General features: G+C 36.9%; 1 protein-coding gene across 2 annotated transcripts in view; it reads left to right on the forward strand.

Annotated features, from left to right (window-relative positions):
* Nucleotides 1-23,422, forward strand: part of GNAI1 (G protein subunit alpha i1) — an 88,478-nt gene that overhangs the window by 51,575 nt on the left and 13,481 nt on the right. For both annotated transcript variants that reach the window (XM_047096250.1, XM_047096251.1), the window contains exons 2-5: nt 3,430-3,472; nt 3,571-3,712; nt 12,771-12,928; nt 16,694-16,822. In XM_047096250.1, the coding sequence (XP_046952206.1) occupies nt 3,430-3,472; nt 3,571-3,712; nt 12,771-12,928; nt 16,694-16,822 (472 nt within the window). The remainder of the gene's footprint in view (nt 1-3,429; nt 3,473-3,570; nt 3,713-12,770; nt 12,929-16,693; nt 16,823-23,422) is intronic.

Here is a 23,422-nt window from a genome sequence, read left to right on the forward strand (position 1 = left end):
CTTAGATCTTGATTTGGTTTTTGGTTCCATCCTCTTGGTTGTCCTAAGTGAATGTGTTTCCCTTTCCCAAATCTCATTGTTAATAGGTGGCTATGCACATATGACCCCAGACTGCGATGAATTTCCTTCCTCTCAGTGTTACTGTGGTGGTGCTCTTTGCTACCATCTGAATGGTGCGTTATCGTCATATGCTAAGCTCCATTTCATACACCTGCTGAGCTTATTACTGTTTGCTCTCAGAGATGCAATTTTCTTTCTTTTTTTTTTTTTAAGTTTATTTATTTTGAGATAGAGCAAAAGCAAGGGAGGGGTAGAGAAAGAGGCAGAGAGAAAACCCCAAGCAGGCTCCATACCATCAGTGCAGAACCTGATATGGGGCTTGAACTCATGAACTGTGAGATCATGACCTGAGCCGAAACCAAGAGTTGGATGCTTAACCAAGTGAGCCACCCAGGTGCCCCAGACATGCAATTTTCTATTAGCCACTTCCTCCTTAAAGAGAGGCCCGAGGGACCCTCTCAGTGATCCCAACTTTGACTTTATAACTATTGGCTTACTGGCCTTCCATGATCATATTGCACACCTCCGTGGCCCTTTGCGAGTTAAAATCTCCCTTCCTAGAACTCTGAAGTCTCTCATTTCGCAGTGACCAGCTTGTTCACAGTTACTTCATAAAGTCTCTTAGTCACCTTGACCGGCCTGACCTTGTGACCACAGTGGTCACACACTTTGATCTTTCCATACATACATAGTGTATATTCCTTGTTTCTCCTTGAAAGAAGGGTGTTCCCAACTCTTTTTAATCTGAATCTGGATTTAAAGGGAAAAGCAATAGCTGCCTAGTTAAGTATTGGTAGGAAAATTGATCCTTTCCGCCTTTCCCCTGCCCTTCCACTACTTTGGAGATTTTTTTTTTTTCAGTATTGCTTCTTGTCAGTCTCTCAAACACTATTGTGCTAAGAGTTGTAAAGAACAACCTTTAACTCTTTCCTGTGTGCTGCGTGGGAAGAATACCAGTATTTAGAATGTTGGAACCCTAAGCAGGCAGCATTTGTAATTTTCCTATTAGGAGAATGTCTGCATGAAAATGAGAACTGAAAACTAATTACATAAATTGCTAAGCTTTGAAGGACTCTTTTCAGCATTTTTGCCTCTAGGATATCTATTCCTCAAAGAGCACCTTGTGACTAACGAAGAAATTAGGTAGATATCCAATTAATAACACTCCCATCCTCAATCTTTAATGTTAAACAGATTTCAGGATATTTTGAACCACAAGCCATTGACCAAGATGCTCCTTGCAAAGTAATCTAAGTGTCCCATGTTATTATTTTTAAAAGATATGAAATGAATCAGAACTTAATATTAGGAAAAATTTTTTTCTTGTTAAGATTATAAAATTCTCATGTTAACTCATAATTTTTTTTTCTATTTCTGGTTTTACCCCACTTGGCTCTCAGACCTCACTGGCTTGTATAATGTGAGCCTTTCTCTGGGCCTTTCAGTTGTTGAGTTTGACTAAGAATGGTCTGTGGTTCATCAAAGCTCACTATGCCAGTGGAATCACCACTTCTGTAGGTGGTTATGGGGATCTGGAAGGTCTCATCTTCACAGCATGGCTGCTACTGACTAGCTTGGCAGTGCTCTAGAAACCCAGAGGGCCTTCTTGAAGATAGCCCTGCCGGGAACTGCCTAGGGTATGTTAGGTGGGTGGATCTCTCTTGAATGAGAGAAATGTGTGAGCCATAATGCCTACAATGGTGCTTTTCACAGAGCCAAGTACACTGTTGTTGATTAATAAATAATGGATTGTTTATCTTGGAATTGTTTTTATTGGCAGATGCCCTGAAAGAATCAAAGGCTGTCTATAAATGAAGAATGCCCTCATTGTTTATTCAGCTCCCGCTTTTCTACTTAATGTGCTGGTATCTTGAGAAAATTTCTTAAATATTAAATCACAAGTAAAATTTAAGCAGCTTTTTTCCCCCAGATTTTCAAATACGCCGTTTAACTATGATCTGTTCTCAGATGTCTCTGATTGTTTGGGTGTGTGTGTATGTGTGTGTAGCTGGAGAGGGATGGGAGCAAAAGGAACAGCGCCCAGAAGTTTGACATCTAATTATAATAGGCACAAATAGCTTAAATAAATGCAAGTACATTTTGGGGTTGATTGTGTGTCTAGCACAAGTTAGGGGCTGAGACTTCAAGAAATATTCACGGAAACGTGCAGAGTGAGGGGCAGCAGGGATCACAGGGGTAGTGGGTCAGGAAAGGTTGATAAAGGAGGTGAATTTATGGTTGGTGGAGGATAACCAGGGTGGTAATAAGAAGCAGAGTAAATTAAATTTCGGCAGGGGAAACGGTATGTTTGAAGACTTGTGGTGTGGTCACAGTAGGTGTTCTCAGAACTGTAAGTTGTTCAGTAATGCTGGATCAGAAAACACTGTAGGAATGGCCATAGGAAGATGGGGCCCAGATAATAAAAATCCTAGCTGTGTCTCTCAAACCGTGATAAATAGGTTTATGATATGTAGCCCTGGCCAAAGACAACATGAAGGGAAATGATAGACTTGTCTTATCTTCTTTGGTGTCCTTTGCTCAGATGTTCTCTGTATCTAGCAATCAGAAGGATCCTGACAAATAGTTGATATGATGTGATGTAAAGGTATCAGCTACTGTTAAGTGTGAAGGATAAAAGGGCTCTACTTTTATGAAGGGCTGTTTCCTTAGTAATATTTTTATGTTATGATGGCATAATGCTAGGAACCCAGATTGTGAAGAGACCTTGCATATATGTAGAAAGTGAAGGAGCATTTTGAAAATGGATTTATGACTTGGGTGACAGGAAAGCTGGAAGAACATGGGGGAGAGACATTTCTGTCCTCCATACCATTGGATCACCATGCTAGCACATTATGTTGGCCTTGTGTCAGATGTTTAATAATGGTGGTTGAACACGCATTGCATAGACATAACTTATAATAATATTTTCTAAATTATTTGTTGTATGGTTTGAGCACCACTGCCATCTACTTCATATCTGTGATGAAGCAAAGGTTAAAATTAGAATAATTGACCAAACAGAACATCTTCCAAGAAGGAGCAAAATTTTAAATAAAACTAATTTATAGTGCTTAACTTTAAGTTATAGAAGATTGAATTTTTTTATTGCTTTAGTGAATACACACAGACAGCAATAAAAATATTTTTTAGTTGAGCTTATTGAATTTAAGTATTATGAAGTAATAAACAAAAGGGACTTATTCTTGATAATTTTTCTATATGTTTGGAAACCATTAAAGATTGTTTTGATATCGAATAAAATTCAGCTGTTAAGAGACAGAGAGAGAAGGTGTGTATGTGTGCCTGTGTTGCATTGGATATAGCACAAGGATGAAGTTAGAAATCCTTTATTTTACTTTTTTTTAGGTGCTGGTGAATCTGGGAAAAGCACAATTGTGAAGCAAATGAAGTAAGTAGACTTCAAATATTAAATTTTTTTTTATGTTTAAGTGTACCCTTCCATCAAAGGAAGTAAGTTGTTTTGTGTTTTTCTTTTTGTCTCATTAGAATTATCCATGAAGCTGGTTATTCGGAGGAGGAATGTAAACAGTACAAAGCGGTGGTCTACAGCAACACCATCCAATCAATTATTGCTATCATTAGGGCCATGGGGAGGTTGAAGATAGACTTCGGTGACTCAGCTCGGGCGGTGAGTTGTTAAATTCATTAGAACAGGCCTGTTGGAGTACAAAGAATAACTTCCATGATAATACCATACTACATAACGTAGATTTATCCACGGTCTCGGGACCCTTTTATAAAAGGACAGTAGTGAATGAAGTGAGTCAGAAGCTTTAGAAGTTGAGGACCTAAGAATACACAAGATTGTGTAATCTTCTTTTTGTAACTAGAATTTTTTCCTTATCCATCAGGTGATTTTGACAACTCCATAACCATGCAATATTTTCTGTATAACATGTGATACTGGGTACTCATGTATTTCCATGATGATTTTTAGTAGTTACTATGGAGTTTAGTAAACTTCCTGTGCTGATTCTCTTCAGAATTTTTTTTCATAATTTGGAATGCTGATATAATCTATTTTATTTATGCCCAGCCTAAAAAGCAGTCTAACCTCATATAGTGGAAATGGTATAAAATCCTGCCTGTCTTTGAATAGGAAAATATTGGCTGTTAGAAAACATGCATCAGAATTTCAGAGCTAAAGGGATTGAGGACCTTAGGAGACCTGCAAGTTCCACCCCTTTATTTTATCGGTAAAGAAACTGGAAGCCAAGGCTTGACAAGATAGGAAGACTGGTAACCAAGGTGAAGATGGTAACCAAGGCACTGGGCCCACACTGACTTCTTTGGCCTGATAACACATTTTGCATTTGATGGCAGCAACCCTGGCCTAATCCATATGATACTTTATTTTTCATTTCACTGCACCCGTTTGCTTGCTTAATCTGTTTATTTAGAGTTTTATTATTTGTGTGTTTTTTTAAAACTGATTTGTTTTTAATAACTGATAATAAAACTTGACCTTCCCATAAAACTTTAACTGAAACTCTAGCTTAAATTTTAACATTTTTTTTTTTTTTTTGTGCAGAGTAGGTGTACTATTACTACTACGGCTGCTTTTTATAGTGCTTTGTATTTGTGTGTGTGTGTGTGTGTACGCACGTGCGTGTGTGCGTGTGCATAACATCTACCTATACTAATACCATGAGGATTTTTTATATTGAGACTTTTTCTTTTCGTCTTCTTAGTGTCTGGTCAATTTTTTTTAACATTGAGGCTTTGTTCATGCTTATAGAAAAAAATGAAAGAAAACAACATTAGAAAATATATATTGGGGAAATCTAAAATAAACCTGGTTTATTATTTATAAATTATGCTAACATATCTTTGTAAGTTTTTGGTCCATATTAATTTACTAACCATTTCCTTTTAAACAAGAATTTAAAAACTTAGTGTTAATGAACTAAAATGTTCAAGTAGATTTCAAGATTATTTTTAATAGTAATTCATTACATTTTCCTGAATCCTTTTTTTATGGAACAAGATTTGATCATATCCAGACATTTATGCATTTATTCATTTAATCATTTTTATCTTTATTCATTTGTCATTGATTCATTCAACAAATGCTTTTGTTTGTCTTTAACAGTGGGGAACCTTCCTTAAAGGAGAAAGAATTGATGTAGATTGTAGTTTACATCAGTTCCACTGACAGTGATTTAAATCGTTTATCGTATCACATATAGGGTATTCTGCATTTAGATGTTATATGTGATAATTTAGAAAGATTTTGTAGCCTCCATTTTAGGAGGTGATTGAAGAGTCAGTGCAAGCAGTTTTTTATGAAGTCTTTTTATTTCATATTTTTCTCTCAAGGACTTAGTGACAGGTCCGACTTGAAGTAACTGCTCTGTCACTACAAACTTTTTTTTTTTTTAAGTTGCCCTGCCTGCCTCTCCCCCCTCACTCCGACCCTTCCTTCCTTCCTTCCTTCCTTCCTTCCTTCCTTCCTTCCTTCCTTCCTTCCTTCCTTCCTTCTTTCCTTCGAGTTCTGATGCTTTGAAAATCTACGTGTGGGACTTTTTTTCTCCTCTTTGTTTCACTTAGTGCTAGTTTGAGTCACTCTTCTTAGACTGTCTAGCTGTAGCCTAGTAACTGTTTCCCTCCTACCTTCAGACTATTCCTTCTGTTTGCTTTAGCCATTATTACTAACTCCTTCACACATATGTCTTCATGTTCTCAGGCTGGTTTTGATTGGTTTTGTGTTCTATTTAAGCTTTAAAATATTTGGAGGCTTTTGGAATTGTGCTAAGAAATACAAAGGTGAACTAAACATGTACATAAGGGACATTGGAACTTGAAATTGAAACGTGTAAGAGTTTTCTAGACAAAAGCCAGGAAAAAGCATTCTGTGAATAAGAATATATTCAAAGGCTGAATATATTTCTATTTCTCAAATACCAGTTCTCGGACATATTATCCCTGAGTCGAAGGTTAACCAGATATTTAGTTGTGATAGGAACAACAGATGAGCTCTCAGAAAGAAAGTGATGTGAATAATGTTTTCTAACAACTGTGTATCAGTGTTAACCAGAGTCTTGCAAACTTAGATATTATCAACATTTGATTTTTAATGTCTCATGCCTGAAAAATATTGTCTTCCTTTTTTTTTTCTTTTTTAGTTTTTATTTTCCTGTTAGTGAGGTGGGAAGTCTTTGTCTTTTAGTATTTCTTCCGTGAATTCCTCTGAGTATTCGTCATTCAGTTCTGTTAAATTACTTGTTCTTTTCACATTGATTCTCTTTAAATATAAGGTATATTAACCTTTCTTTAAGTTTTCCAGATAATTTTGCTCAATATGTTTCTTTCAATTTTTTTAAATAGCAGTAACTTTGTTTTAGAACTCTTAAATTTTTTTGCATTAATTCTGACTTCGCTGTATCTTATTAGAGAGATCTTTCTCAAACTTCCAATTACTTAAATACTCTTATTTTTCTAGGATGTTTATAGTTTTATTTTTTAGACTTATCACTTCACCCACCTGGAAAAGTTATTTGTGTCTCTTGGTGGGTGGGATCTAAATATATTTTATAATCTGATCATCCTTTGCCCCTACAGCCATTCCTTAGTGACTTGAAAATTCCTCCTGTAGCAGCAAAATGGATGTTTTTCTGAACCCCATTTTTTTCCATTGATGTATTCTTTCTTTTTTTTTTTTCCAGATCAGTCACTTGTTAAATTACTTAGCCCTTATAAGTGTCTTTTATTACAATAAGATGGAAATAATGACATCTATCTGGGAGGGTTGTGAGAGATAATGACATAGTGAACATCAAGCTTTTACCATGTCTTGTTCATAATAGATGCTCACTAAATGTTTATTGCTCCTATTGTTGCCATTTATAATTATTATATTACTGTCATCCTTCTCAGAATCAATGTATTTTACTTCCTCTTGCCTCATAGGGTTAATTGGTATTTGGTAGGGTAAGAGCACTCATTCCATTGTTTTTTTTGTTGTTGTTGTTGTTACCAAAATGTGAAGTTGGTTTTGCGTTTCTCTCCAGGTGAACTTGAGAATCAACTTAATGCCCCACATCCCTGTTGAAACAAAACAAAAACAGTCTGTTGGTATCTTGATTGGAATTACATCGTAATATGTAGGTTAATTTGATGAGAATTGACTAAAAAGATGTAAAACTTACAGAAATGGTACTAATTTGCTGTGGTATGCTTCATATTTGGCAGTTACCAGATTTGCAAAGCAGATTACACATTAGTTATTTAAAATCAGAGGAAACAAAATTGTTTTCAAGGATTGCATAGAGCAATCAGATTTTGTGCTGACTATCCTTTCAAAACTCTCTCAGAATGAGTTACTCAATCTGTGGATGATAAATTATTGTTTTTAATAATGGGGAGTTAGGGAAGCATTATGTAGGAGCCTATTAACATGTCTCAGGCATTGCATCATTTAAAATAGTGCTCTCTTCAAAGTGTGGTTCATGAATCTGTGTCTGTCCACAAGCATGCACGTGAGTACAGGAATTAAGGAAAAGAATTTACATTTAATGCAATTGGCAGAGTAATTTATATGGTAACTTTGATAGTTTAAGAAAATAGGTTTATATTTTGTGTGATTTAAATTTTATTTTGAAACAGATTGGAAATAAAAGAACAAAACATAGGACTGGTCCTTTGTCATGGATAGTTTAAGAAGCACTTACTTGGAATAATTTAGGAAACTGATTTGAATTGACTGAAAAGACCTCCCTTTCTCCCCCCAGCCTCAGCATGCACCTGCATAATGGCTACTTTTCGGTTTTTCTAATTTTGTAGTGTATTTCATTAGTTAGTTTCTGTTTGTCTGCCTAAATTGCCAGATTGTGTCTGAGAAAGGTGGTAACAATTTACCTTCCTGTCCTGTTTCCTAGAGTGCCTTTTCTTAGCACTCTGGGTAGCCAAAATTTAGAAATCTTAACATTTTTAAAATACTGGCTGATTTATTAGTACCTGTTATCTCATTTTAATGTGCATTTTTAATTTTTAGTGTAACTGCAGTTTTCCATATACTCTACTAACTATATTTTTCTTTGTCAGTGACCTGTTTTATGCCTTAGTCATTTACCACTTGGATTCTTGGTGTGTTGATTATGTATGAAACCTTTGTCCACTAATGTTCTTTCACATGTTGCTTATTGCCTTTAAATCTTAGGGTTTTTGTTTTCTTACATCTTCCTCTGTTATTTCTTCCATTATGTTTAAATTTAGAAAATCTCTCCAAGATTTACTAAGTATTCATACTATTTTAAATGTTTTTTTTTAGGGAAGTGAATTTTAACATTATTTCATGTGTTTGTTCTTTAATTACTCTAAAATTTACTCTGTGGTATGCATGAAGTTGAGATCTGCATTATTTTTTTCCTCTTCAGGCAGCTATCTAATTATCAAGTAGAGTTGTGTTTTTTTCCTTAATCATATCCTATCCTACTAATTTACCTAGCCACATTTATCATGTAATAAGTTCAGATTTGATCTTTTTCTATTGATCTGCATTAATACAAGAGTGTTCTACATATTGTAAGCTTTTAATATCTGATAATTTTAGCCCTTCTTCCCCAGTATTCTTGGTCAAAATGTTCCTAGTCATTTCTACTTGTTATTTCTCCAGGTGAATGTTTGAATTGGTTTTATATTCTGGCTTATGTTTGAGAACTAAGAGGTTGTTATAGGATTATATTATTTTTGATTCTGAGGAAAATTGATTTTTGTATGTGGCTAAGTGGTATTAATCTTTCTTTGAAATGTAATATGTGCCTCGAGCACTGTTTTTCTTTTTTCCTCAATTCACATATCAGCACATATTTTTATAGCTCTTGACAACAAGTTTTATTGTCCATCCAGAAAACATTTAAGTATTTTTTTTTATTTTATGAACTTGAAAATAAAAAATACACGTATTTATAAGCTTCATAAGTATACATATAAAGGCTAATTTTATGTAGCATATTTATTGTAATCTCTTGATGTAGAGAAGCTCATGTTCACTGCAATTTAGTGAGAAATTTTGCTCTCTGCAATTTATTTAAAATTAACTTAGATTATTTTATTTTTAGCATTCCCCCATCGTGTTAAGCAGTACTATCAGAAAAAAGAAAAATGACTTCCTATTTCCTTGCCTCAGTCATTTTTACTTTGATTATATGTGTGTTTTGAGAGAAAAAAAAATTAACGTCTATGTATTCTTAAAGCAATTCTTGAAATGTCTGGGATTGGCACCATGGACCATGGAGTGGTGACTTCCCTATTCTCAGGATTTCTTTAAAGATATACTAACTTTGATAAAAGCAGTATAGTGGACTTAAATTTATAGGAGTGATTATATCCTGTAGAAATTTGGCAGATTAAATATATGAGTAGTTCTCATATGTGGTATTCACTAATGTTATTAATGAAATAACTGAGTTAAGCCATTGGAACAAAAGATTTCCATACTTGTATCAATCATGACATCAATATGTTATCATTGTGGCCAAAAATTTAGAGTTGTCACTATTTTTAAGACTACTTTATCATATTATTTAATCTCTATTATAGAAGGGCTTTCTGATTTTTTCTGTTTAAACTCTTAATCTCATTTATGATTCTGTCTGCTATATTAAAATAATCATCTAGCCTTTGCTTAAAAACTTAGTCTCTCATTTCCCCTCTTTTTTTTTTTTTTTTTTTGGCATGGCTTTGATTGTTAAAAAGTGTTCTTTGTATGGAATTGAAATCTGATATCTTTTGCCCTAAGAATTCTCTTTTTTATGCTTTATATCTAAATATGAAGTCTACTCTTACCTTTAATAATCCTTACTTCAAATGTCAGAAGACAGCTGTCCTGGTCCCTCAGAGTCTTCTCTTCCCCATCCCAAAAGGACTCTTCTGAATTCCCATAAAGTAGGTGACAGCCTCAGATGAAATGTGCTGTCACTAAATAAATACAGCATGCCAAGTTCCCTGACCCTCAGCGGGAAAAGCGACCCTATTCCAAGTCCCTTCACACGAAAGCCTTGCGTAACTTCTTCCTGAGTTCCCAGAGCACACAGTTGTATAAAGAGGCACTTACATTCTCTCCGCCATCTTATTTTCATTTAAGTCTTAGTAGCTTGAAAACATATTAAACATGGCTACATCCAAGGATTTTTCCTTGCTACTCACAAATAATTGCCTGGCAAATAACATTTCTTTCAACACACACAAAAGAGTGCCTGTGCTGCTTTACTCACCTGTATCCTTTCTGACTAAACTTCACTCTTTAGCAATCCCAATCTTTTTTCGACCCTATGTCACATGGTTTTGGTACACCCATGTTTAGCGTTCTAAATGTTCTTAGGTAACATTATGTTACATACATTTTGAAAAGACTTCATTCCATGGCCAGGTAGGATTGTTGTTATCATTCTGTAGTTTTAACATTTATCTTGTCTTGGACAATGGCTGTTGACTGATGTGTGTGATTGGGTGACCGGTTAGCTGTGAAACATCAAATGAGTTGCTTAACCACTCTGTGTTCAGAGTCTTTTTATACAAAACAAAAGTTTAGGTAGAATGATTTCTAAAGTACTTTTAGAATAAGTTTAAGAATAAGATAAGTTTAAGAATAAGAATAAATTTAAATAAGTTTAAATTTATTACCAGAAGGTCTAATTGATAGACCTCTGAATGTCCTCCTAATGACATGGTAGTGAATATTCTAATTAGTTTTTCAAGGAAAAGAGGCTATTTTACATTTTGTGAAGAAGAGACATTTTTGAATGTAACAGTACAGTTTATAAGTACACTTCCAAAGTTTCTCATGTCTTTTTCTTCAGGCTTCTTCCTAGACAGTTTGAAGAGAATGTGATCTTAAGACCCATACCAGAAGGCATTAGTGTTTTCTGTCAAGAAATTTTAATGAAATTGAATAAATATATCATAATGAAAGCTCATTAAAAACTACTTAAGTGAAAAGTGCTTTTCTGAAATGGATGGAGAAAATTCTGTGTGATGTTGTTTAATAACAATGACCAAATTTAGAAATTTCTCATATATAGACAGTTATTTGGAAAACTGAATGTTTACTGTAATTAGGTAAATGGTGCTAAGAATGAACTTGAAACCATGTTATATTGGGTTTTATTAAGGTTATTGTACATGTGTTACTTGCTTGCATGCATTTCTCTTGTGATTTACTAAAAAGGGAAACATATGCTTGAATAATATGTTCCCATGCTGAGATACTTAATTATTTTTCAGTATGGGTTCTATCTGGAAAAAAAAAAAGAAAAAGGTTCACAAATTGGCAGCAGAATGAATTTTACTGTCAGCTAATACGTTTGCTGTCCTGTGTCACCAAATGGCTTCTCTACTGTATACCTTATAATGTGTGTCATCACTTCATAAACATTTACTGCAGTACTTTGGGAAAATGCCCCTTGTTTAGAAAAACTAGGGATTGTCCACTGACTTAATGTAAAGCTGTAAGTCTTAGGCTACAGAGAATCTCTATGAAGATAGCAATTTCATATCTCCCCTGTTTTTAGATTAACTATGTTCTTACCTGAAAACTATAGTTAATCCAGTTTTATACTGTTTTGCTGTTATCCAGCAGTGTAGCCCCCACCCACATACGGTTATTATTAGAAATGTCTCATCTGAATTGAGATACGCTGTCTGTAAAAATAAATGTCAGATTCTGAACACTAAATATGTATAAAAATGTGAAATATCCCAATAATTTTATTTTGATTTCATGTAGAAATGTTATCTTAGGTAGAGGTTAAACAAAACATCTTATTATATTAATTTCACCTTTCTTTCGCTTTTACAAATATGGCTATTAGAAAATTTAGAAGTATATCAGTGTCTCATGTTGTATTTCCTTTGGACAGCACTAGTGTGGTTGATTACCTGTGGATCTTAATACTAAATATTTGTGGCCTCAAAACGTAAGGAAAATTTAATTAACTTTATACACAGCATTCCTTCACTTAAAATATTTTGCATGCTGTCTTCAGTATGCATTGTATTTCTACTTCATAGCTGTGTTTATTTTGTGTTTTTCTATGCCTGCATGAGCAAACACCTGTCCCCCACCCCTGGCCCATTGATTTAATATATATATATATATATATATATATATATATATATATATGGTCTCCTGAAAATCTGAGAAAATAGTTCTGTGTGAAACTGCCTATTCCACATTGATTTCTCCCTTCTCTGAATTAAATCTGTTCCTTGTATAAAGAAGATCAGAAAGCTAACATTTAATTAGATTCTTTCTTAAAATAATCTTTAATGGTGTTAGTGTGTTTCTTAGAAACATTTTGGGAGGGAGGGGTGACACATATATTATTTCTCTGTTTTCAAAACTGATCATTATCAGTGCACAAAAAACTGTGAGAGATCGTGAATAGTCACTTAATGGGTCCCCTCTTGAGTTGTAAGTGTAGTCTGTCATTCTTCCAGTTTTCCTAGTGCCTTGATAGCTGTTACTGATATTATAAAACATAGACTCATGATTGAAGATTACACTCTTTTAGTTAAGCCAGTTTTTTAAGTGGTGCTATAGAGAATTAAGTTCTGACCCCAATGAAAAACAAAGGAAGTTCACTGTTGCACTTTTCTTATAATCTGCAATGCCTCCCTTTGTACTTTTAACCTGTAATGTGTCTCTCTTTACTTAAAAAAAAAAAAAATGGTCTTTGAATGTTCAGGATGATGCCCGCCAACTGTTTGTGCTTGCTGGAGCCGCTGAAGAAGGCTTTATGACTGCAGAACTTGCCGGAGTTATAAAGAGATTGTGGAAAGATAGTGGTGTACAGGCCTGTTTCAACAGATCCCGAGAGTACCAGCTTAATGATTCCGCAGCATAGTAAGTAATCGTAACTTTAGAACTAAACTATCATGAATAATTACTTGGAAGTCAAATATACCTCCGAGTCAATGCTATTGCAGAATTGGCTGACACATTCTTGTAAAACTCAGGATATTCAGGATGACAGTATTTGAAAACTTTATTTTTTGTGTGTAGATAGCATTGTAGTTATTTTCTCTGCCTTCAGAAGTGTCTCAAGAGACTCATGTTTATGTAACTCTAATTGAAACATGCAGAATGGACTTTTTCCAGTGAATTTCCAAGAAAGTAATTGGAACTTCACAAAGTTCACTCTGAATTTGGGTGTATCTCTAGTTTTCCTGGGACTAGCCCAAGGGGAGGGTAACTTATTTTGTTTTTTTTACTATTTTTTAAGTTTTATTTATTTATTTTTAGAGAGACAAAGATGGCATGAGTGGGGGAGGGGCAGAGAGAGAGGGAGACAGAGAATCCCACATAGGCTCCTCATTGTCAGCGTGGAGCCAGACACGGGGCTCAAACTCAACGAAATTGTGAGATGATGACCTGAGCTGAAACCAAGAGTCAGAAAGTTCAATGACTGAGTCACCCAGGCAACCCTGATTGTGTTCTTTTCATTATACTAATAGTGCCTGAGAAGAGTTACTCATCCAGTGACAGGCACTTTGTGTGTATGGTGAAGGGGTATATGGTGATCCCAAGATATCTTCTGTAGCTCTACACTTGAAAATTATCAACTGTATGTTCCCTGTTGCACTAGACATCAGTATTTTGTAAGAAAAATCTTCCCTGATTTTTTTGGATGGTGGCCACAGACAGTTCATAAAGCAAGTTGTGATAAAACCTGGTCAGGGAGCTTTCTGCTTGGTGATCTAGCAGATCACTTGACAAAAAAATCAAGTATTTGTTTCCATTATTTGACACACATACTCAGCAGAAACGTAAGGTATAAATGGCCTTGATTGGTCTTCAGACATGTGCTCTGCACTCATTTTGCTTCCCAAAGTTGTTCCATTTTCTTGAAAGAGCTATTGGCTTTTAGGGACACAAGTGAGAATAAGATAGAAGATGATGGGTATTAGTAAGATCTAGGTAAATACACATACTTCACAGTGAAAAGCAAACTGGGTATGGCTCTTCCTGATCACCACGTCGCATGTCATTGGTTACACATCAGAGTACTCAGTATGTGTCACATGAGTAGTTTAGTGCAGATGAGTAAATAATAGACATTTTTGTGGAACCCATGCCCATTTTTGTCATGCTCTATTTTCTGGTCTGTGTTTTTAATGCTTTGCCACTCTATACACCATACATGTTAATATGTACGTATTTTATACACGTATAAGTCACATGTTACTGAATATGTATTTCCACTGGTGTCCTCTTTGTCCTCAGTGAGTTTGACTCACTGATTAGGTCTTTGCCTCCCTGTTTTATATACTTACAGTACACAAAAATTTTTTTTTTCAGAACGCTGACAGATTTACATTTACTTTGAAGTAATTTGATTTGTATTTTTGTTGAAATTATTTACTTCCTGCCTCTGCCACTACACTGTAAATTCAGTAAGGTCTGCTTTTACCGTATGTTCTTTCTTCATTGCCTGACACATAATTGTCATTCACTGTGCCTTTGTTTAGTAATGAATGAACTAACAAACCATACTTTACAGAAGGTAGAAGAGAAATTAGAAAAAAAATTATTTACAGAAGAACATAACTCTTACACCATATTATTTGCTTTAGCACCACGAGCACCTGCAGAAAGATCTAAATGGGAATCCCTGCCATGTTGAGAAGAGTGCTCTGAGCCAAGCCCACCAAAGGGAGCTTTTTCAGTAGTAAAGGGGTGCTTCTCAGGGACAATCGACTGAAGTGTGTTTCCCCATATGGTGGTACTTCCTGGACCCCTGCAGTCTAATGGCCACGGCTTGTCTCCTGTGTACAGTGCACTGAGAAGAATAAGCCATTTTGTCTCCCCAGTAGTTCATTACTAGTGGTTCTGACCTTAAGATGGCAATAATGGAGCCATTTTCCAAGAATGAAGGAAGTGACAGAAATTTTCTCCTCCACAGTGGTTACAGTGCATCTTGATTTCTGAGTTTTTGACTGGGGGGGGGGGGGGCTGCCAAGTTGCCCATTATGACTGTCCAAGCACCAATTTACTTTAAATTTATGATCATTTAAAACAATTGGAGTTTTTCATAGTGCCGGTTTTTCTTATTTGTCACGTTGAAATATAAATGTGCGTTATCTTTAGAGGCAATTTCTGAAGCAGTTTTAAGCAAAGAAATGGATCTGAGTAATCAAAGCCCATTTTAAGTGAGAGTAACACTACTTAAAAGGGACAATGAGTAAAATCTTGCCATGGCCTGTTTATTAAGTTAGATTTTCTTACAATAATACATAACGTTATATATGTGGAATTAAAAACACAGATAAGTACTGGGGGATTATTACCAGTGCAGTAAGATAATAAGATTCTTTTAAGTTCAGCAAATAATACAGATAACTCAAGGTGTCCTCTCTCGTTGTATTCTAGTATCACATACATATACTTAAGTGTCTTTAAAACATTTTTGATTACTCAGTGTTTGGATAGCTTTTGACCTCCATGTCTACAAATCTAATATTTGTTAAGCTCCTTTTGTTCGCAAGACCTGTTGTAAATGGCTAAGGAACAGTTTCAGAGGATAACCTCAATTAACATTGCAGTAGTTAGTGCCTCTCTGTAATAAACATAGATGTATCTTCTAAATCGTCATTCACTGATTACTCTCAGCTATTAGAAGACACTGTAGGGATGGTCCCCATAATCAGCTGACCTTAGGATTAAGTCCAGACTTCTCTTTTGAATTTCTGCATCACCCTTCCTAGGGGCCTTGCTTTCTGAGAAATGAGATGTGACTGTTCCTGTCTCCATACTGTTTTACTAATTCTCCTCATGTGGATGGCATTCTCTTTTTTTTCTGTCCCATCATTCAGATTTCTGTTTAAACCCCTCACCACCCATGAATGCTTCTTTAACCACCGAGGTTCACATTAATCTCTCTCTATTTGGACATTCTACAACATTATTTACTATATAAAATGGCATGAGATAATTTACACAGAATAATTTCGTGGTATGACACTGCTACATTTGAATAGCACAACATATTTGGAATCATTGGCAGACAGTTTTGAATGGGTGGGTGACTAAAATCAGTGAGAAGTAAAATACGAATATTGATTTAGAGAGCCAGTAAAATTCAGAGTAAAAGAGCATGTGTGCTGTTTTCCTATGTGTAACTTAAGGCTGGTTGAAAAGGAACAGTATTGAATTCAGCCTTCGACTAGAGGTTACTCATTAGTTTCTTAAAAGTGTAAGAGTCTCAGAATCCTCAAGAGTAATGTCTGGAAAATAAACACAGTGCTATATAAAAAATGTGTAGTAAAGAATTTTAAGAAACAAACTTGTAGTGTACAGTTGGTTTTGTGTGGTTTTTAAGAAGTTGTTACTCTGTTTTGTTTCCAACAAGGAGAATGACTAGGGTCCTTAGGAAACAAAGAACACAACACTTGAAAAGTGTTAAAAGAGCTTTGTGGCTGGAGACTTACATAAACGTTTTCATTTCAGTGTGTTAATAGAACATATAAACTTAAATTGTTTTATTACTGAGAAATGTAATGATTTCCAGTAATTTGAATATTGCATGCATCAAAATGTTTTACTCCTTGATTGAGGAGATCTTTAATGGCTGTATTAACGATTAGCTTATTGTCTTGTTTATTTTTTCAGCTATTTGAATGACTTGGACAGAATAGCACAACCAAACTACATTCCAACTCAACAAGATGTTCTCAGAACTAGAGTGAAAACTACAGGAATTGTTGAAACCCATTTTACTTTCAAAGATCTTCATTTTAAGTGAGTAGCTGCAAAGCATATAATTTACAAATTTAGATATAAAACACCTTGTTTAGTAAAAAAGTGGTAAAAGTATTTAAAAACTGAGCTAAAAATTACAAAAGAAAACTTTTCTTAAGTTATTGGACAAAGCATTTTTGGGTAAAAGAGGGTAACAAACATTCTTAGAAGGAATATTTGTATTTTTATTTGAGAAAAAATGGCCATGCAATCTCTTTTGCCTAGATTTTTCAAAGTGATTTTTTTTTTTTTTTTTTTTTTATTTTATTTATTTTTTTTTTATATGAAGTTTATTGACAAATTGGTTTCCATACAACACCCAGTGCTCATCCCAAAAGGTGCCCTCCTCAATACCCATCACCCACCCTCCCCTCCCTCCCACCCCCCATCAACCCTCAGTTTGTTCTCAGTTTTTAACAGTCTCTTATGCTTTGGCTCTCTCCCACTCTAACGTCCTTTTTTTTTTTCTTTTTTTTTCCTTCCCCTCCCCCATGGGTTCCTGTTAAGTTTCTCAGGATCCACATAAGAGTGAAACCATATGGTATCTGTCTTTTTCTGTATGGCTTATTTCACTTAGCATCACACTCTCCAGTTCCATCCACGTTGCTACAAAAGGCCATATTTCATTTTTTCTCATTGCCACGTAGTATTCCATTGTGTATATAAACCACAATTTCTTTATCCATTCATCAGTTGATGGACATTTAGGCTCTTTCCATAATTTGGCTATTGTTGAGAGTGCTGCTATGAACATTGGGGTACAAGTGCCCCTATGCATCAGTACTCCTGTATCCCTTGGGTAGATTCCTAGCAGTGCTATTGCTGGGTCATAGGGTAGGTCTATTTTTAATTTTCTGAGGAACCTCCACACTGCTTTCCAGAGCGGCTGCACCAATTTGCATTCCCACCAACAGTGCAAGAGGGTTCCCGTTTCTCCACATCCTCTCCAGCATCTATAGTCTCCTGATTTGTTCATTTTGGCCACTCTGACTGGCGTGAGGTGATACCTGAGTGTGGTTTTGATTTGTATTTCCCTGATAAGGAGCGACGCTGAACATCTTTTCATGTGCCTGTTGGCCATCTGGATGTCTTCTTTAGAGAAGTGTCTATTCATGTTTTCTGCCCATTTCTTCACTGGGTTATTTGTTTTTCGGGTGTGGAGTTTGGTGAGCTCTTTATAGATTTTGGATACTAGCCCTTTGTCCGATATGTCATTTGCAAATATCTTTTCCCATTCCGTTGGTTGCCTTTTAGTTTTGTTGGTTGTTTCCTTTGCTGTGCAGAAGCTTTTTATCTTCATAAGGTCCCAGTAATTCACTTTTGCTTTTAATTCCCTTGCCTTTGGGGATGTGTCGAGTAAGAGATTGCTACGGCTGAGGTCAGAGAGGTCTTTTCCTGCTTTCTCCTCTAAGGTTCTGATGGTTTCCTGTCTCACATTTAGGTCCTTTATCCATTTTGAGTTTATTTTTGTAAATGGTGTGAGAAAGTGGTCTAGTTTCAACCTTCTGCATGTTGCTGTCCAGTTCTCCCAGCACCATTTGTTAAAGAGGCTGTCTTTTTTCCATTGGATGTTCTTTCCTGCTTTGTCAAAGATGAGTTGGCCATATGTTTGTGGGTCTAGTTCTGGGGTTTCTATTCTATTCCATTGGTCTGTGTGTCTGTTTTTGTGCCAATACCATGCTGTCTTGATGATGACAGCTTTGTAGTAGAGGCTGAAGTCTGGGATTGTGATGCCTCCTGCTTTGGTCTTCTTCTTCAAAATTCCTTTGGCTATTCGGGGCCTTTTGTGGTTCCATATGAATTTTAGGATTGCTTGTTCTAGTTTCGAGAAGAATGCTGGTGCAATTTTGATTGGGATTGCATTGAATGTGTAGATAGCTTTGGGTGGTATTGACATTTTGACAATATTTATTTTTCCAATCCATGAGCAGGGAATGTCTTTCCATTTCTTTAAATCTTCTTCAATTACCTTCATAAGCTTTCTATAGTTTTCAGCATACAGATCCTTTACATCTTTGGTTAGATTTATTCCTAGGTATTTTATGCTTCTTGGTGCAATTGTGAATGGGATCAGTTTCTTTATTTGTCTTTCTGTTGCTTCATTGTTAGTGTATAAGAATGCAACGGATTTCTGTACATTGATTTTGTATCCTGCAACTTTGCTGAATTCATGTATCAGTTCTAGCAGACTTTTGGTGGAGTCTATCGGATTTTCCATGTATAATATCATGTCATCTGCAAAAAGCGAAAGCTTGACTTCATCTTTGCCAATTTTGATGCCTTTGATTTCCTTTTGTTGTCTGATTGCTGATGCTAGCACTTCCAGCACTATGTTAAACAACAACGGTGAGAGTGGGCATCCCTGTCGTGTTCCTGATCTCAGGGAAAAAGCTCTCAGTTTTTCCCCGTTGAGGATGATGTTAGCTGTGGGCTTTTCATAAATGGCTTTTATGATCTTTAAGTATGTTCCTTCTATCCCGACTTTCTCAAGGGTTTTTATTAAGAAAGGGTGCTGGATTTTGTCAAAGGCCTTTTCTGCATCGATTGACAGGATCATATGGTTCTTCTCTTTTTTTTTGTTAATGTGATGTATCACGTTGATTGATTTGCGAATGTTGAACCAGCCCTGCATCCCAGGAATGAATCCCACTTGATCATGGTGAATAATTCTTTTTATATGCTGTTGAATTCGATTTGCTAGTATCTTATTGAGAATTTTGGCATCCATATTCATCAGGGATATTGGCCTGTAGTTCTCTTTTTTTACTGGGTCTCTGTCTGGTTTAGGAATCAAAGTAATACTGGCTTCATAGAATGAGTCTGGAAGTTTTCCTTCCCTTTCTATTTCTTGGAATAGCTTGAGAAGGATAGGTATTATCTCTGCTTTAAACGTCTGGTAGAACTCCCCTGGGAAGCCATCTGGTCCTGGACTCTTATTTGTTGGGAGATTTTTGATAACCGATTCAATTTCTTCGCTGGTTATGGGTCTGTTCAAGCTTTCTATTTCCTCCTGATTGAGTTTTGGAAGAGTGTGGGTGTTCAGGAATTTGTCCATTTCTTCCAGGTTGTCCAATTTGTTGGCATATAATTTTTCATAGTATTCCCTGATAATTGTTTGTATCTCTGAGGGATTGGTTGTAATAATTCCATTTTCATTCATGATTTTATCTATTTGGGTCATCTCCCTTTTCTTTTTGAGAAGCCTGGCTAGAGGTTTGTCAATTTTGTTTATTTTTTCAAAAAACCAACTCTTGGTTTCGTTGATCTGCTCTACAGTTTTTTTAGATTCTATATTGTTTATTTCTGCTCTGATCTTTATTATTTCTCTTCTTCTGCTGGGTTTAGGCTGCCTTTGCTGTTCTGCTTCTATTTCCTTTAGGTGTGCTGTTAGATTTTGTATTTGGGATTTTTCTTGTTTCTTGAGATAGGCCTGGATTGCAATGTATTTTCCTCTCAGGACTGCCTTTGCTGCGTCCCAAAGCGTTTGGATTGTTGTATTTTCATTTTCGTTTGTTTCCATATATTTTTTGATTTCTTCTCTAATTGCCTGGTTGACCCACTCATTCGTTAGTAGGGTGTTCTTTAACCTCCATGCTTTGGGAGGTTTTCCAGACTTTTTCCTGTGGTTGATTTCAAGCTTCATAGCATTGTGGTCTGAAAGTATGCATGGTATAATTTCAATTCTTGTAAACTTATGAAGGGCTGTTTTGTGACCCAGTATATGATCTATCTTGGAGAATGTTCCATGTGCACTCGAGAAGAAAGTATATTCTGTTGCTTTGGGATGCAGAGTTCTAAATATATCTGTCAAGTCCATCTGATCCAGTGTCTCATTCAGGGCCCTTGTTTCTTTATTGACCGTGTGTCTAGATGATCTATCCATTTCTGTAAGTGGAGTGTTAAAGTCCCCAGCAATGACCACATTCTTATCAATAAGGTTGCTTCTGTTTATGAGTAATTGTTTTATATATTTGGGGGCTCCGGTATTCGGCGCATAGACATTTATAATTGTTAGCTCTTCCTGATGGATAGACCCTGTAACTATTATATAATGTCCTTCTTCATCTCTCGTTACAGCCTTTAATTTAAAGTCTAGTTTGTCTGATATAAGTATGGCTACTCCAGCTTTCTTCTGGCTTCCAGTAGCATGATAAATAGTTCTCCATCCCCTCACTCTGAATCTAAAGGTGTCCTCAGGTCTAAAATGAGTCTCTTGTAGACAGCAAATAGATGGGTCTTGTTTTTTTATCCATTCTGATACCCTGTGTCTTTTGGTTGGCGCATTTAATCCATTTACATTCAGTGTTATTATAGAAAGATACGGGTTTAGAGTCATTGTGAAGTCTGTATGTTTTATGCTTGTAGTGATGTCTCTGGTACTTTGTCTCACAGGGTCCCCCTTAGGATCTCTTGTAGGGCTGGTTTAGTGGTGACAAATTCCTTCAGTTTTTGTTTGTTTGGGAAGACCTTTATCTCTCCTTCTATTCTAAATGACAGACTTGCTGGATAAAGGATTCTCGGCTGCATATTTTTGCTGTCTAGCACCCTGAAAATCTCGTGCCAATTCTTTCTGGCCTGCCAAGTTTCAAAAGAGAGATCAGTCACGAGTCTTATAGGTCTCCCTTTATATGTGAGGGCACGTTTACCCCTTGCTGCTTTCAGAATTTTCTCTTTATCCTTGTATTTTGCCAGTTTCACTATGATATGTCGTGCAGAAGATCGATTCAAGTTACGTCTGAAGGGAGTTCTCTGTGCCTCTTGGATTTCAATGCCTTTTTCCTTCCCCAGTTCAGGGAAGTTCTCAGCTATTATTTCTTCAAGTACCCCTTCAGCACCTTTCCCTCTCTCTTCCTCCTCTGGGATACCAATTATGCGTAGATTATTTCTTTTTAGTGTATCACTTAGTTCTCTAATTTTCCCCTCATACTCCTGGATTTTTTTATCTCTCTTTTTCTCAGCTTCCTCTTTTTCCATAACTTTATCTTCTAGTTCACCTATTCTCTCCTCTGCCTCTTCCATCCGAGCCATGGTGGTTTGCATTTTGTTTTCCATTTCCTTTAAAGCGTTTTTCAGCTCCTCGTGACTGTTCATTAGTCCCCTGATGTCTGTAGCAAGAGATTCTCTGCTGTCCTGTATGCTGTTTTCCAGCCCAGCGATTAATTTTATGACTATTATTCTAAATTCACTTTCTGTTATATTATTTAAATCCTTTTTGATCAGCTCATTAGCTGTTGTTATTTCCTGGAGATTCTTCTGAGGGGAATTCTTCCGCTTGGTCATTTTGGATAGGCCCTGGTGTGGTGAGGGCCTGCAGGGCACTTCCCCTGTGCTGTGGTGTATAACTGGAGTTGGTGGGCGGGGCCGCAGTCCGACCTGATGTCTGCCCCCAGCCCACCGCTGGGGCCACAGTCAGACTGGTGTGTGCCTTCTCTTCCCCTCTCCTAGGGGCGGGATTCACTGTGGGGTGGCGTGGCCCGTCTGGGCTACTTGCACACTGCCAGGCTTGTGATGCTGGGGATCTGGCGTATTAGCTGGGGTGGGAAGGCAAGGTGCACGGCGGCAGGGGGGGCAGGCTTAGCTCGCTTCTCCTTAGGTGATCCACTTCAGGAGGGGCCCTGTGGCAGCCGGAAGGAGTCAGATCGCTGCCGGAGGTTTGGCTCCGCAGAAGCACAGAGTTGGGTGTTCGCGCCGAGCGAGCAAGTTCCCTGGCAGGAACCGGTTCCCTTTGGGATTTTGGCTGGGGGATGGGCGGGGGAGATGGCGCTGGCGAGCGCCTTTGTTCCCCTCCAAACTGAGCTCTGTCGTCCGGGGGCTCCGCAGCTCACCCTCCCTTTGTCCTCCAGCCTTCCCGCTTTCCGAGCAGAGCTGTTAACTTATGACCTCCCAGACGCTAAGTCGCGCTTGCTGTCGGAACACAGTCCGTCAGGCCCCTCCGCTTTTGCAAGCCGGACTCGGGGGCTCCTCTTGGCCGGCGAGCCGCCCCTCCGCCCCGGCTCCCTCCCGCCAGTCCGTGGAGCGCGCACCGCCTCGCCACCCTTCCTACCCTCTTCCGTGGGCCTCTCGTCTGCACTTGGGTCCGGTGACTCTGTTCTGCTAATCCTCTGGCGGTTTTCTGGGTTATTTAGGCAGGTGTAGGTGGAATCTAAGTGATCAGCAGGACGCGCGGTGAGCCCAGCGTCCTCCTACGCCGCCATCTTCCCAGAATCGAGCCAAAGTGATTTAAATAAAAATAGTTTTTGACTTTTATTTCTGAATAGAAAATATTACTCTGATATTATAAAGTGTTGTCCTACATTCTTCACAAAAAAATTACTGATTGAATAAATGCTTATTTATGGAAATACTAAAAGTGAAGGGTACCTTTTTAAAAGTTTTCATGAAAATTCTTATTCATGCAAACGTGTGTACTTTTTTAGGTTGAAAAATGTTCGTTTAATGTAGAATGTAATGAATATTGAGTAGAGAAGCACAGACTTGGAGCCATTGGAAATGCTCACTTTGTCCAGTCCACTCGGGTCGTGACAGACCAGACCCAGGGACTCTCAGTGAAACATTACATTCAGATTTACAGACCTGTGTTCCTCTTTTTTAAAGCATGAA

The sequence above is a fragment of the Lynx rufus genome, unplaced genomic scaffold (genome assembly GCF_022079265.1).
Source record: "Lynx rufus isolate CCGP_SWC_20201006 ecotype Redwood Valley unplaced genomic scaffold, mLynRuf1.p SCAF_4, whole genome shotgun sequence".
NCBI lineage: Eukaryota > Metazoa > Chordata > Mammalia > Carnivora > Felidae > Lynx > Lynx rufus.